General features: G+C 41.3%; 1 protein-coding gene across 1 annotated transcript in view; it reads left to right on the forward strand.

Annotated features, from left to right (window-relative positions):
- The window catches only part of LOC128649086 (mixed lineage kinase domain-like protein), a 166,059-nt gene that overhangs the window by 65,213 nt on the left and 85,406 nt on the right, over positions 1-15,440 (forward strand). The window contains exons 3-6 of the mRNA XM_053702149.1: positions 1,115-1,204; positions 1,703-1,865; positions 14,784-14,881; positions 15,093-15,228. Coding sequence (XP_053558124.1) covers positions 1,115-1,204; positions 1,703-1,865; positions 14,784-14,881; positions 15,093-15,228 — 487 coding nt within the window. The remainder of the gene's footprint in view (positions 1-1,114; positions 1,205-1,702; positions 1,866-14,783; positions 14,882-15,092; positions 15,229-15,440) is intronic.

The raw sequence follows: 15,440 nt of genomic DNA on the forward strand, positions 1-15,440 counted from the left end.
TGAGGCTCCACAATTCAAATATGGGTTTCAATATCCATAATATTTAGGAAGTAATGACTTCCATGCTGCCATTTACCATGTACAATGGCACAAAAAATGCATATGGTGGTGTTTCCCCATATCGTGGTTTTTCTACAAACTTTATTTTCTAAAAAATGGTTGGCCTTGAGGTATAATTTGTGTGGATACAGGAAACAAAAAAAAAGTTTAAATGATGTAGACATACCAACAGCTCCAACACAGGAGAATAATTTTAATTAGATTTATATATTTATTTATTGTACCAGCTCTAGACATTGAGCAAACTACTTTATCTGTGCTAGCTCAATGTACAATGCTCACAAAATTATTCTAAGGCAGAAAAAATAAAACTAGTCAAAAAATGCAAGCGTTATGAAAGCACAATTTTAGTGCTACACTGATTCAGTTCTAAATGGCTATTAAATACTAATACATATATAAATACATATATAAGAATATATAATGTCCGTTTTTAAAGAGTAATCTGCTTTTTTCACTGCTGACAGTGTGGCTTGAGTGCATATTGCAGTCCTAATAATGCTTCAGTTTACTTGACCATGTTGTCAAGTGATTGCATCGATAGATCAGTGCATGAGTTAATTTATATCATGTGGCCCAGCTCCCCAAAGCTTATTATGGGTTCAGTGTCCCTTTAAGGTAGTAGGAAGAGCATAGGTGATTATCTTATTTTATTCTCTACAAAAAAAGGCTGCTGCGTAGGTACTAAAGTTTTCATTATGGGTGGTGTTTTTAATGAACAAAAACAATTTCAGTTGTAAGAGTAAACCTAAAGGAGCAGCTGGTAGAACAAATTAAGGGGGGGGGGAAATCCATACAGTGCTGATATATACTATACATACTTGCATCCTTTAACTATAATACGTTTATAAGTATTCATAATCTATGTAAGACAGATGCTAAATATGCAGCTTTTTTACTCAGGCTACTTTATGGGAACTATATACATATGCTTACTCTCATTAAATAACGCAGGGATGAGATGCTTAATTCATTGAATTAATATCCTGTAGTGCTATGGAGAATTCAAGAGTCAGGTCTAAAGTATTTTTTGGCTTGTTTTGTTTTACTACAGCTGAGATTAAACCGCTGGCTGACAGAGTGGATCACTTGAATGACGGAATACAGGACATTATCGAAAAGGTTGATAAACTAAGAGTATGCTGTAAGTCCATCTTGCAAAATACATTCAAAGAACAATGTATGCAAGCAGCTGATTATAGTTAAATGTATTCATTGTGACGACAGGAACACCCTTTTAAATGGGCTGGGGTTTCTCTCCCCCCACCCCCATTGACAGGTTGCTTTTTGACACAATCTGTAAACATCTAATTCTAGCAATTTAAAAAAAAAAATACAATATTCTTTTCACATAATGCAGTTACTACAGATTAGTAGAGTAGCACATGTGAATCCAGGGTCCTGGTGGCAACTGGGATAAGTGGGTTACTTTCTTTCTAGGGCAGTCCTTTAATTACTGTCTAAAATAAGCTTGAAGGCATTAACACTGTATTATTATGTGTTTGCCACTTGTGGGGCTTAATGTTTTTGTTGAGCCTCACTTTTAAGCTTTTATTATTATTATTATTATTATTCTTTTTATTTATTTTTTTGCTGTCAATTTTTGTACATATATATGCATTTATTTATTTTTAATATTCAGTTCAGCGCACTCCTTGGGAAGACACCTCAGTGATAAATCCATCAGATTTGAAGCGTGGAGAGCTGTTGATAGAGAAACCAGGCCACAATACTTACAAAGGAGAATACCATAGGACCCCAGTGGCTATAAAAGTACTAAAGGGTGATCTGGTCCAAGATGATGCGTAAGTCTCTAAAAAATTTCTTTTTTTTTTTCTTTTAATAAACCACCTTGCTCTAGACCTGAGGTAACCTGACTTTACATGTGAAAGACTTTTTTACCACATTTTAAAAATACTTTTCAAATTAAAATTTGTGCATCATAATTATACTTAACAAATAAGCAATTGTATAGCAAGATATGTACCATTGTTTTTTCTTGAGAAGTACAAATATTTGTTTTCTAATAATGTATATAAAAATGTCAGTATTATGTACATCAAGATATATATAAAATACCCCCCTGGTTTATTCACCTAAAATAAATATGAAGAACAAGAGGGCCTAGTATAAATGGTCTGGTAAACACATACTGATCCATGGGCCTTAGGCTGGGCAAGCTTGGTGTAAATAATATAACATAAAAATAAAATTTCTTCTTAATATAAGGAGAGTCCACGGCATCATTCCTTACTGTTGGGAAATACTGAACCTGGCCACCAGGAGCAGGCGAAAACACCCCAGCCAAAGGCTTAAATACCTCTCACACTTCCCCCATCCCCCAGTCATTCTTTGCCTTTCGACACATGAGGATGGCAGAGAAGTGTCAGAAGATTTCAGAGTAGTTCCTTAGGAAGGGTATCTGCCCTTCTATATGGGACTGGAGTTTTAAGTAGTTTTGTCAGCCTCTCAGTGAGAGCATTGACGAAAATTAGAGTCTGGAGATGCAGGGAGAGTCTTTCTGCGAACCCATCCAGACTGCCTGCTAACAGCTCCTAAGCAATCAGTGTTGACGAGTTTCACTGCTTGCTTGTTTTCTCACTTAAGTCTATGTCAGGAGCTATGCTACAAGACTGTCGCACTTGAGAGGCTGTGTTTCTGTTCCACAGCATGGATTCTGATAAGATCGTTTCAATTTTTACATATGTTGAAAACACTAGAAGAGAGGGTCACAGTGTGGCTCCTTTATTCTTAATAGAATCATGGGTTAATATCTCCTGAGGGGGATTATTGAACAGTGGGGATTAATCAAATGTGATGCTTTGATTTTATGCTGCTTTATGTGTGAGATTTTATTGGGCTCATAGGCTGTTTATGTGGCTGGGATGCACAGGTTTTTACTTTGAGTGCTGCTCAGCTTGTAGCTTGGCGTGCTTTCTTCTTACAGCAGGGTCGGTCCTGCCTTGCGCACTATGTGACCATGAGTGGTTTAGCTTTCATTTCCTCTTTCCTGACCGAGCTGGCTGTCGGAGAAGACGCTATTTCTCTGCATTGTCTGGGTCTATGGGGTGGTGAGTGCCCCAGCCATTGGGGTATAAAGGTGCCGTTTTTTGAGAAATAAAGATTGTTTGTTTATTTTCTGTGTGCTGCTGTCATTAGCTTAAGCTATGGAGGATTCTGAGATATTAGAGGGTACTCCCTCTACCTCTATTCCAAATAGTAATACCTGTTTATATTGTGAAGAGGCCTTGGTATGCCCGCCCTTTCAACTATGTTCCACATGCCTTGACAATGTTATTCGGTCACAAAAGGTTAACCCTTTTAGTACCACTGAGCCGTCCTGTGAGGTGCATACCCAACATTCATCTCCTTCTACACACGCAGCTCCCGTAGCATGCTTAATCCTCTATCTGGAGGGGGCCTTTTACCATCAGATTTTACTGCGCAGTTAAAAACGGCGGTGTCTGAGGCCCTCACCCTGCTAAATGCTAGTGAAAGGTTAAACATAGCTCTCCTGCTCCGGGGTCATCATGTAATTTATTGGATTTTTTTGCTCTGTCTCAGTTAGAGGATGAGTCGCACTCTGAGGCTTCAGAGGGTAAACTTTCTGGGACGGAGTCTGCTGCCTCTAAGACTCCTGCTGCAGAGGAACCAGCCTTTAGATTTAAGATTGAACACTTACGTTTTCTTCTAAAGGAACTTCTGTCTACATTAGAGGTTCCAGAGGCCAAGCTGCCTGATGAACCTTTGATTCCTAAATTAGACAGAGTTTACGAGGACAGGGTAGTGCCTCTGACTTTTCCTGTGCCTGTAAAGATGGCGATCATTATTAAGAACGAATGGGACAGAATTGGATCTTCCTTTTCGCCTTCGTCTTCCTTCAAAAAATTATTCCCGGACTCTCAATTGGAGTTGTGGGGTTCCGTCCCTAAGGTGGATGGCGCTATCTCCATGCTTGCCAAACGTACTACTATCCTGCTTGAGGATAGCTCGTCGTTCAGAGAGCTGATGGATAAGAAGATGGAAACTCTTCTAAGAAAGATGTTTCAACATACAGGATATTTATTTCAACCGTCAGCGGTGGTTGCCGCGGTTGCTGAAGCAGCTACCTACTGGTGCAACTCCTTATCGGAATTTATTGAGGTGGAGGGTCCCCTCAACATTATCCAGGAAAGAATTAAGGCCTTGAGTATTGCTAATTCTTTTATCTGTGATGCAAACATGCAGATTATTTGCCTAAATGCTAAGGCTTCTTAGTTCAGGAAGGACAGTTCATGACCACTATAGATCTGAAGGATGCTTACCTTCACGTTCCAATCCACAAGAATCACTTCCAGTTCCTAAGGTTTGCGTTCCTGGACCAGCACTACTTTCAGTTCATTGCACCTCCGTTTGGTCTAGCTACTGTTCCAAGGATTTTTACAAAGGTTCTAGGGGCTCTTCTAGCCGTTGCCAGAACCCGGGGTATAGCAGTAGCCCCCTACTTGAACGATATTCTGGAACAAGCACCATCTTTTCGTCTGGTGGAGGGCCATTAGGAATCTCTTCTCTCTCTTCGATCTCATAGATGGAAGATAAACCTAGAAAAGAGTTCTCTTATTCCAAGCACCAGGGTGGAATTACTGGGTACTATAATAGAAATATCCTCATGGATATGGAGTCTAACAGATCAGAGACGTTGCAAGCTAGCTTAGGCATGTCTTGCCCTCCAGACCTCATTATGACCCTCTGTGGCTACTTGTATGGAGGTGATTGGTCTCATGGTGTGCATGGACATCATTCCATTTGCCAGGTTCCGTCTCAGACTGTTGCAACTGAGCATGCTGAGGCAGTGGAACGGCGATCATTCAGATCTGTCAACAAATTTCTCTGGACAAACGGTCGAGAGAATTGCTCTTTTGGTGGCACTGTCCAGAAAATCTTTCCCGAGGGACATCCTTCTTAAGACCATCCTAGGATATAGTGACTACAGACGCAAGTCTATCAGGGTACCAAGAAGGCACAGGGCCTGTGGACTCAGGAGAAATGCTCCCTCCCAATCAACATTCTTGAACTTTGGGCAATCTTCAATGCTCTGAAAGCTTGGCCCCTTCTAGGTTCGTCTTAGTTTATCAGATTCCAATCGGACAATATAACCTCAGTGGCTTACATCAACCATCAGGGTGGAGTGAGAAGCTCCCTAGCGATGAGGAAAGTATCTCAGATTCTGGAGTGGTCGGAGGCCCACAGCTGTTCGTTGTCAGCGATCCACATTCCGGGTGTGGAGAACTGGGAAGCAGATTTTTTTCAACAGACAATCTCTTTATTCAGGGGAATGGTATCTCCATCCCAAAGTGTTACGGAGATATAAAACAGGTGGGGGACGCCAGAGATAGATCTCATGGTGCCCCATCTCAATACCAAGCTACCCAGATATGGCTTGAGGTCCAGGAATCCTCAGGCGGAGCTAATAGATGCATTAGCAGTGCCTTGGAGGTTCAGTCTTATTTACCTTTTTCCTGAGGTTACCACTCCTTCATTGTGTAGTGGTTCACATCAAGCAGGAGCAAGCATCAGTGATACAGATTGCTCCATCGTGGCTACGAAGGATGTGGTTTGCGGATCTGGTGGGGATGTCATCATCTCCTCCGTGGAAGTTACCTTGTCGCAGGGATCTGCTGGAACAAGGTCCTTTTGTTCATCAAGATCTAGATTCTCTGAGGCTGACTGCGTGGAGATTGAATGCTTAGTTCTAGCCAAGAGAGGTTTTTTTGAGAGTTATTGATACTCTCATTCAAGCTCGTAAGCCGGTTACTCGTTGCATCTATCATAAGGTGTGGAGGACCTACTTATTTTGGTGTGAAGAGCATTGATTTTCCTGGCATAAAGTTAAGGTTGCCAGCATCCTGTCGTTTCTCCAGGATGGACTGGAGAAGGGCCTTTCTGCCAGTTCCCTGACGGGACATATTTCGGCCCTGTCTGTTTTACTGCACAAGAGGCTCTCGGAGCTTCCAGATGTACAGTCCTTTGTTAAGGCTCTGACTAGGATTAGACCTGTGTTTAGATCTAAGGCTCCTCCTTAGAGTCTAAATCTTGTTCTTAAGGTTTTGCAACGGGCTCAGTTTGAGCCTGTGCATGAAATTGACATTAAATTGTTGTCCTGGAAGATTATTTTTCTACTGGCTATTGCTTCTGCGTGCAGAGTATCTAAAATTGCTGCATTGCAATGTGAGCCTCCTTATCTAGTGTTCCATTCTGATAAGGCTGTCCTACGTAGTAAGTTAGATTTTCTTTCTAAGGTTGTGTCAGACCGTAAGATCAATCAAGAGATTGTGGTTCTTTCCTTGTGTCCCAATCCTCCTTCTTCGAAGGAACGTTTGCTTCATAATTTGGACGTGGTTCGTGCCTTGAAGTTCTGTCTTCAGGCTACTAAGGATTTTAGACAAACTTCTTCCTTGTTTGTTGTCTATTCTGGGAAGCGTTAGGGTCAGAAGGTCTCTTCGACTTCCTTATCTTTTTGGTTAAGGAGTGTTATCTGCTTTGCTTATGAGTCAGTAGGACACAAAACCTCCTCAGAGGATTAAGGCTCATTCTACTAGAGCAGTAGCTTCCTCTTGGACCTTTAAGAATGAGGCCTCTATGGATCAGATTTGTAAGGCCGCTACCTGGTCCTCCTTACATACATACTTTTTCTAAATTTTCCAAGTTTTATGTTTTTGCTTCAGTTGAAGCAGCCTTCGGGAGAATGGTTTTGCAGGCTGTGGTGCCCTCAGATTAGGGTCTGCTTCTTTTTGTCCCTCCCGTTATCATTCAGTGTCCCAGAGTTTGGGCATAAGTTTCCCAACAGTAAGAAATGATGCTGTGGACTCTCCTTATATTAAGAAGGAAAACCATAAATTATGCTTATCAGATAATTTAATTTCCTTCTGTATAAGGAGAGTCCACGGCCCCCACCCGTGTTCTCCTATGGGCGGCCCTCTAAATTTTGTTTTACTTCTGGCACCATTTATACCCTGATATTTCTCCTACTGTTCCTTGTTCTCTCTGCAGAATGACTGGGGGATGGGGGAAGTGAGAGAGGTATTTAAGCCTTTGGCTGGGGTATCTTTGCCTCCTCCTGGTGGCCAGGTTCAGTATTTCCCAACAGTAAGGAATGATGCTGTGAACTCTCCTTATACAGAAGGAAATGAAATTATCTGGTAAGCATAATTTGTTTTTCATTAACACTTTTAAGAAACAAATAAGATTTTAGCCGAGATTGGGGTACTTTAAAAAATATATATTGTGTATGTAAAAAATGAGCCCTGAGCCTCCTAACTCACTAGCTTTTTTAACCTACTCTAGTTTGTATATCTCACATTGATCCTTAAACGGTAAATAATTAGTCAGAAATCTCCTTTCTTTTGTATGATGATTAGTCCATAGAAAATCCTTAACGTGGGATATAATTCTCACCACTAGGAGGCCAAGAACCCACACAAGCTTTAATACCTCCCATCTATCCTCCATTTGTTCTTGGCCTCCCAGCATTGAGGTTGAAGATAGGTGTTCCAGCTACTTGTTTATGGATCACTTTATGGAAGTTCAGACTAATGTGCGACCCATTACCCCAAGGAAGTATCATTCAAGAAGATTCAAGCAAAGAATTGCAAGCACTATTAATTATGCAGGTGCATAGGAGTATCTCCCAATGGGATTTCAGCCTTCATCACTCTGATATCATGGGGACATGTCCCTTAGCCGCCTTCTGGGGGATCTAAGGTATTTCCTCTCTTATCCTCTGCTGTATGTGTACAGCACTGGATGGGCTCTACTGCATGCAGCTTTTCCCTCAGCTGGTTAGTTCAGTGGAGTGGGTACCATTAAGGTAAGTACAGAGAACTCACAAAGCCCACAGGCTATTAGCAGGTACATCTTTACATGTGTAGCATAGCCAGGGGACCCTTCAATTTTCACACAGACACAATTCCTTTATGGGGATGTGTTATATGTCTCTTTACTAAATAATGTCGTCTGATATGCATTACATTTTCTCAAGGGGTGTTTTGGTGCTTAGCAACTGTGCAAATGAACTCCTTAACTAGAGGATTACTGAGGACTTAAGGCTTTGCTTTGTTTTATGGAGCAGGCTTTCACTTTGTACTTTTTAGTTCTGGCTGCAGTGAAAGTGCAGTTCTATTGATTGCTTTCAGAACCAGATGTCACAATTCCTTTTCCAGCAGAAGGTTCTGTTTAGCTCTGGTTAGAGATTTATCAAATCCATTGTTTCCAGGTAAGGTAGAAACGGCCCCCAAACCAGTTTAAGACCCTTGGATTCTAAACATCATTTCTCAAGGTTAAAAAATAGACTTTCTATACAGGCCTTCTCCAACAATTCCATCTGTCTCACATCCACAAAATTCCCTGAAAGTGGCTGCCTTCATTCAATGTATTCAGGATCTGGAGCAGATGAGTAATTCTTACATTTCCTGTCTCAGAACATGGAAATAATTCATACGATTTTACCCTTAATACAAAAGGGTCAGTTCATGTCTACTATAGATCTCTAGTCTTACACTCATAGTCTCTCATCCTTCCTTCAGGATCACAGTTGGAGGATAATTGTCCTAATGAGTTCCTTAACTCCATTTACCAAAGTGTCCTTCTAGGTGTCATCATAACTCAGGGTCTATGTGGGCCTAATGGTGTCAGCTGCGGATACAGTTCCGTTTGCCTGCCTTCTTTTGTCCTGTCCAAATATCTCTGCTCAAAGAAAGTGGACAAGTTCTCTGCATTTTTGTTATCGGATGGTGTTGGATTTGTCGATAAGATTATCTCTATCCTGGTAAATGGAAAGTCCTTCTTGGATCTTTGGGTGTCCTTTCTACAGCCTTTATGGGTCTTATGGGTTGGGGCACTGTCTGGGAGTCTCGAAGAGCATAAGGAGTTTGGTCTCCTGGAGGCGAGGTTACCAACAAAGTTCTTGGAGCTCTAAGTGATTCTTTGAGCTCTTCAGTCTTGATCCCTTCTCAAGAAGTTCTTTCAGTCAGACAATGACAGGTCTGTGGCATACATAAATCATCAAGGAGGGACCCGAAGCCATCTGGCAATCCAGGAAGTTCCAGAGATTCTGTTCTGGGCAGAAAAGAACCTATGCTCCCTGCCAGTGATGCTCTTTCCATGAGTAAAGAACTGGGAAGCGGATTATCTCAGCCGTCGGTCAACCTGTTCACCCAGGACAGTGGTCTCTTCATCAGAAGAACTGCGATCAACTAGTTGTCAAATGGGGTTTGCTGGATGTAGATTTTATGACTTCTCACTTGAATCACAATCTGCTAGTGTTCTGAGCCAGATCCATGGATACAAGGGCACAAATGATAGATGCCTTTAGTGTTTCTACAGAACAGGTTATACAGATTGTGTTCAGATGTCCAGCTCCACTCCTTGATTTCATCCTCTCTTCCACTCAAATCGTATATTTTTCAGTGTGGAGGTTTAACACCGAATTTTAAAGCATATATAGGTTTTTCAGATTCTGTTTTTGAAACTTTAACAAATAAAAAAAACCTATCACCTAAAGGACTTCCCATAAGATTTGGAGGGTATACTTTTGTGCTTTTTTACAGTTTTTTTTTTAGCATTCCTTTTGGATCCCTAGGTTTCTTCAGTTTTCTTCAAGATGGTCTTGTCAAAGGACTGCCTGCCAGTTCCTTGAAGGGCCACAATTCAGACTTTTATGTTCCTTTCAAAATAATTTAGTTATGCTTCCTGATGTACATACTTTAGTTCAAGCCCTAATAAGTATAAGCCAAGTTGTGAGACCTATCTCTCCTCTAGGGTATTTAAATTTGGTTATTTCTGTTCTCCAAGGTAATCCAGTTGAACGTATGTATGGCATAGATATTAAATGTTTGTCTTACAAGGTTCTTTTTCTTTTAGCTATATCTTTAGCTAGAAGAGTCTCTTAATTGTCTGCTTTATCTTGTGAATTCCCCTTTTCCTTCCTAAGATAGGGAGAGTCCACAGCTTCATTCCTTACTGTTGGGAAATACAACACCTGGCCACAAGGAGGAGGCAAAGACACCCCAGCCAAAGGCTTAAATATCTAATACGTGATAAAATCACAGTGGAGGGGGCGCAGAATGGTATACAATTCAGATGGTAGTTATTGATAACCCTTAGAGACAATTTAAAACTTAAACAAACTAATGTTATCTTATGAGGTAAAAAATATATCAATATAAGGTTATATAAATACCTTTTGGAGTATACAGGAAAGAAAATGTCTCTTTTTACAAATAAGTTGATAGCTGAGCCGCGGCTGCCTCCTCTCAACCGGATGATCCAGGCAAGAACTAGGAGAAATAAAAAAACAGAGGGGCGCCTCATGTGTGGTATAGTCTGATTGAAGACATAAGATAAAGCAACAGAATGAGTACTCACATACTCCACAAGCACACTCATGTGCTGGTAGGGGCAGGCTGTAGATTTAGATGGGTGTGACTGCTCACCCGTTCAAGGATACTTAAAATACTGTAGTTCTGCAACAGGTGTAAGACAAACAGAGAGCACTATATGTGCAGACCATTAAGGATGATACATAAAAATGTGCTTTATAGTATAAAGTGGGTACTCACATACTCCCAAAGCACACCAATGTGCTGGTAGATACAGGTTGCAGATTCAGGCAGGTGTGGCAGCTCACCCAAACAAACGATCTTTTGGTATTGATGCAGTGAAAACAAAGGCAGGCTTAATGCTTCTCAGTAGCTGTGCACTTAGTAGTGATTGCAGGCAGACGGTAGGAAATGAGATCCACTCCAAAAGTAAAAATTTGCAAATATTTATTAAAAACAAAAATTTAAAAACAACACCAGGGTTGTTATACAAAGTGGATTACAGGGTCACCCATTGGGGCCAACTGGGTGACACTGTAATCAGTGTTGACGAGTTTCTCTGCCTGCTTTTTCTCACTCAAGTCCATGTCAGGAGCGCTGCTATCAGACTGTCACACTTAAGAGGCTGTGTTCTGTTCTACAGCATGGATCCTGGAGGTAAGATCAAACATAAAACGATATAACCAGGTCACAGTGTGGCTCCTTTATACCTTGATAGGATCCAGGGTTAATATCCTCTGAAGGGGATTTATTGAACAGTTGGGATTAATTAATCAGTGTATTAATTATTTACATGCTGCTTTGAGTGATTTTTTTTTTTGTCCCTTCTCAGTCTTCTTCAATCACATGGATGGAAGATAAACTTGAAAAAGAGTTCTGTTATCCCAAGTACCAGGGTGGAATTCCTGGGTACTATAATAGATTCCATATGCATGAGGATATTTCTAACAGACCAGAGACGTTGCAAGCTAACTTTGGCATGTCTTGCCCGCCGGACCTCCTTGAGTGCCTCTGTGGCTCAGTGTATGGAGGTGATTGGTCTCATGGTGTCCTGCTTGGACATCATTCCTTTTGCAAGGTTCCATCTCAGACCTTTATAACTGTGCATGCTGAGGCAGTGGAACGGCGATCATTCAGAACTGTCTCAACAGATTGTATTAGACAGCCAGTCGAGAGAATCACTTTCTTGGTGGCTCTGCCCAGATAATCTGTCCCAAGGGACATGCTTCTTAACACCATCCTGGGAGATTGTGACTATGGACGCATACCTATACGAATGGGGAGCTGTTTCGGGTGCCAGGAAGGCACAGGGGTTGTGGACACAGGAGTCCTCCCTCCTGATCAATATTTTGGAACTATGGCAATCTTCAAAGCCTTGAAGGCTTGGCCACTTCTGGGCTCTTCCCAGTTTATCAGATTCCAATCAGACAATATAACCTCAATGGCTTACATCAACCATCAGGGGGTAACGAGAAGTTCCTTGGCGATGAAGGAAGTATCTTAGATTCTGGAGTGGGTGGAAGCCCACAGTTGATTGCTGTCAGCATTCCACATTCCGGGTTTGGACAACTGGGAGGCGGATTTTCTCAGCAGGCAGTCCTTCCATCCGGGGGAATGGTCTTTCCATCCCAAGGTGTTTGCAGAGATATGCAGCAAGTGGGGGACACCAGAGATAGATCTCATGGCATCCCGTCTCAATACCAAGCTACCCAGGTACAGGTTGAGGTCTCCCCAAGTGGATCTAATAGATGCACTAGCAGGGCCCTGTAGGTTCAAACTCATATCTTTTTACTCCATTACCACTTCTTCCTCGAGTGGTGGCCCGCATCAAGCAGGAGCGGGTATCCGTAATCCTGATTGCTCTATCATGGCCGCAAAGGACGTTGTTCGCAGATCTAGTGGGGATGTCCTCATCTCCGGGGAAGTTACCTTGTCGCAGAGACCTGCTGATACAAGGTCCATTTGTTCATCAAAATCTAGATTCTCCAAGGCTGACTGCGTGGAGATTGAACACTTAATTTTAGCAAAGAGAAATCATTAATACTCTTATTCAAGCTCGTAAGTCAGTTACCCGGCGTATCTACCACAAGGTGTGGAGGACCTACTTATTCTGGTGTGAAGAGCGTGTTTTTTTCCTGGCACATAGTTAAGGTTGCCAGGATCTTATCTTTTCTCCAGGATGTGCTGGAGAAGGGCCTTTATGCTAGTTTCTTGAGGGGACAGATTTCGGCCCTGTTGGTTTTATTGTACAAGAGACTGGCTGAGCTTCCAGACGTGCAGTCCTTTGTTAAGGCTCTGATTAGGATCAGACCTGTGTTTAGGTCTGGGGCTACTCCTTGGAGCTTAAATCTTGTTCTTCGGTTTTTGCAACAGGTTCCATTTGAGCCTCTGCATTCCGTTGACATTAAACTGTTATCTCGGAAGGGTCTCTTTTTATTGGCTATTGCCTCTGCGCGCAGAGTTTCTGAGATCTCTGTCTTGCAATGTGAGACCCCTTATCTGATTTGTCATGCAGATAAGGCAGTTTTACATACTAAATTGGGTTTTCTTCCTACGGTTGTGTCAGATCGCAACATCAATCAGAAGATTGTGGTTCCTTCCTTGTGTCCTAATCCTTCTTCATCAAAGGAACGCTTACTTCTCAATTTGGATGTGGTTCACGCCTTTTAAGTTCTTTCTTCAGGCCACTAAGGAGTTTAGACAATCTTCCTCTTTGTTTGTTTGTTGTCTTTTCAGGGAAACGTAAGGGGCAGAAGGCTACTTCGACTTCCCTATCTTTTTGGTTAAGGAGTGGCATCCGCTTAGCTTACGAGACAGCGGGACATCGTCCTCCTGAGAGGATAACGGCTCATTCCACTAGAGCAGTGGCTTCCTCTTGGGCCTTTAAGAACGAGGCCTCTATGGATCAGATTTGAAAGGCGGCTACCTGGTCCTCCTTACATACTTTTTCCAAATGTTATAAGTTTGATGGTTTTGCTTCGGCTAAAGCAACTTTTGGGAGAAAAGTTTTGCAGGCTGTGGTGCCCTCAGAATAGGGTCCGTCTCTTCCTTTTTGTTCCCTCCCATTATTCATGCAGTGTCCTCTGGAGCTTGGGTATAGTTTTCCCAACAGTAAGGAATTAAGCCGTGGACTCTCCCTATCTTAGGAAGGAAAACATAGTTTATGCTTACCAGAAATTCTTCTGGATAGGGAGACTCCATGGCCCCGGTCCGTTGTTTCTTGTCTATAGGCGGTCCCCTATTATTTATTTTATTCTTCTGGCACCATTTATACCCTAATGTTGCTCTTACTTTTCCTTGTTCCCTCGGCAGAATGACTGAGGTAATGAGGAAGTGGGAGGGATATTTAAGCCTTTGGCTGGGTTTTTTTTTTACCTCCTCCTGGTGGCCAGGTGTTTCATTTCCCAACAGTAAGGAATGAAGCCGTGGACTCTCCCTAACCGGAAGGAAAGGAATTTATCTGGTAAGCATAAATGATGTTTTCTTGGGTTTTTTTTTCACAAGGATAAGGCGGTTCTTTGTACTAAAAACAATTTTCTTCCTAGGTTGTTACTTCAGTAAATATCAACCAGGATATTGTTGTTCCTTGTTGTGTCAGAATCCTTCTTTTTCTAAATAATGACTTGAGGTGGTTAGAGTGTTAAAGTTTTATCTTCAAGTTACTAAAGAATCCAGACAAATATCTAGTTTATTTGTTCTCTATTCTGGTTCTTGTAAAGGTCTGCTGAAGCCTTAGCTTTCTGGTTCAAACGGGTCATTTTTAAAGTTTTCTTGGTGGCAGGAAAGTCTTCTCCTAAGTGTATCACCGCTCATTCCACCAGAGCAGTTGCTACTACCTGGGGTTTCAAAAATATGCATCCTTGGAACAGATTTGCTAAGCTGCAACTTTTCTGCATTCTTTTTCCAAATTTTACCTTTTTTGATGTTTTTGCTTCTTCAGAAGTGTTTTTTGGAAGGAAAGTTCTTCAGGCCGCAGTGTCTAGCTAATAGGATATGACCTCTTGTTATATATATATAAAAAAAAGCACAATTTATGCTTACCTGAGAAATTATATTCTTTTGGGATGTCCACAGGTCTTGCCCTTTTTAAGAAAAAAAAATTGGGGCGACAGTTATAATTTGCACCTCTGTAGACCCTGCTTTGTCTTTCCTACCTATCTGTTTCCTTTTCTCTCCTTGGCTATACGTTTAAACTGAGGAGTGGTGCGAGGGATTAAAGCTCTTGTGTGGTGGGTTCTTGGCCTCCTCCTAGTGGCAGGAATTATATCCCACATGTTAAGGATTTCCTATGGACTCTCATCAGCCTGAAAGAAAAGAATTGATCAGGTAAGCATACATTTATTTTTTTTATTTTTTTTATTTTGCCAGAATTGTGAGGACAACATTTAATACAGAGATTAAGATGATGAAGAAATTTGAATGTCTGAATATTCTACGACTCTATGGCATCTGTATTGATAATTCCAGTGAGTACTATGACCTATAAATGAAGTTCTCTCACCTGTTTTTCTTACTTTCTTTTTAACGTTTCTGTCTCTATTTTAAAAGTCCCTTCTTCAATGTTGCTTTGTTCAAAATATTTTTTCTAACAACTTTCCTTTTCAACCTATCAGCAGCTCATCTTCCTTTCTTTTCATACTTCTTAGAACTTCTATTTTAATTTCTTCACTATTTTAGATGGTGGACCACACTACTCTATGGTGATGGAGTTGTGTGAAAAGGGGACTTTGCAGGAATTGCTGACACGAGAACCAAATCTTTCATGGGAGCAACGTGTTCGAATGTCCTTGGATGCAGCAAGGGCCCTTTACAGGTACATATGACCAACATTACTATTAGTTTGACTTATTTATTTCAATGTTTCAGATAACTAGAAAGAAAACAACAAGAGAATCGAAGAGCAAGTCAAACGCTTTTTGTAAGAGCTACATCAGTGAGTTTTGCATATAGCTACATGAAGAATAATCCTTCCAAAAAAGATGGAAGGTAGAAGAAAAATTGTTCCTCTAGTTCTTGGAATTGTCA

Source organism: Bombina bombina, chromosome 1 (genome assembly GCF_027579735.1).
Source record: "Bombina bombina isolate aBomBom1 chromosome 1, aBomBom1.pri, whole genome shotgun sequence".
Lineage (NCBI taxonomy): Eukaryota > Metazoa > Chordata > Amphibia > Anura > Bombinatoridae > Bombina > Bombina bombina.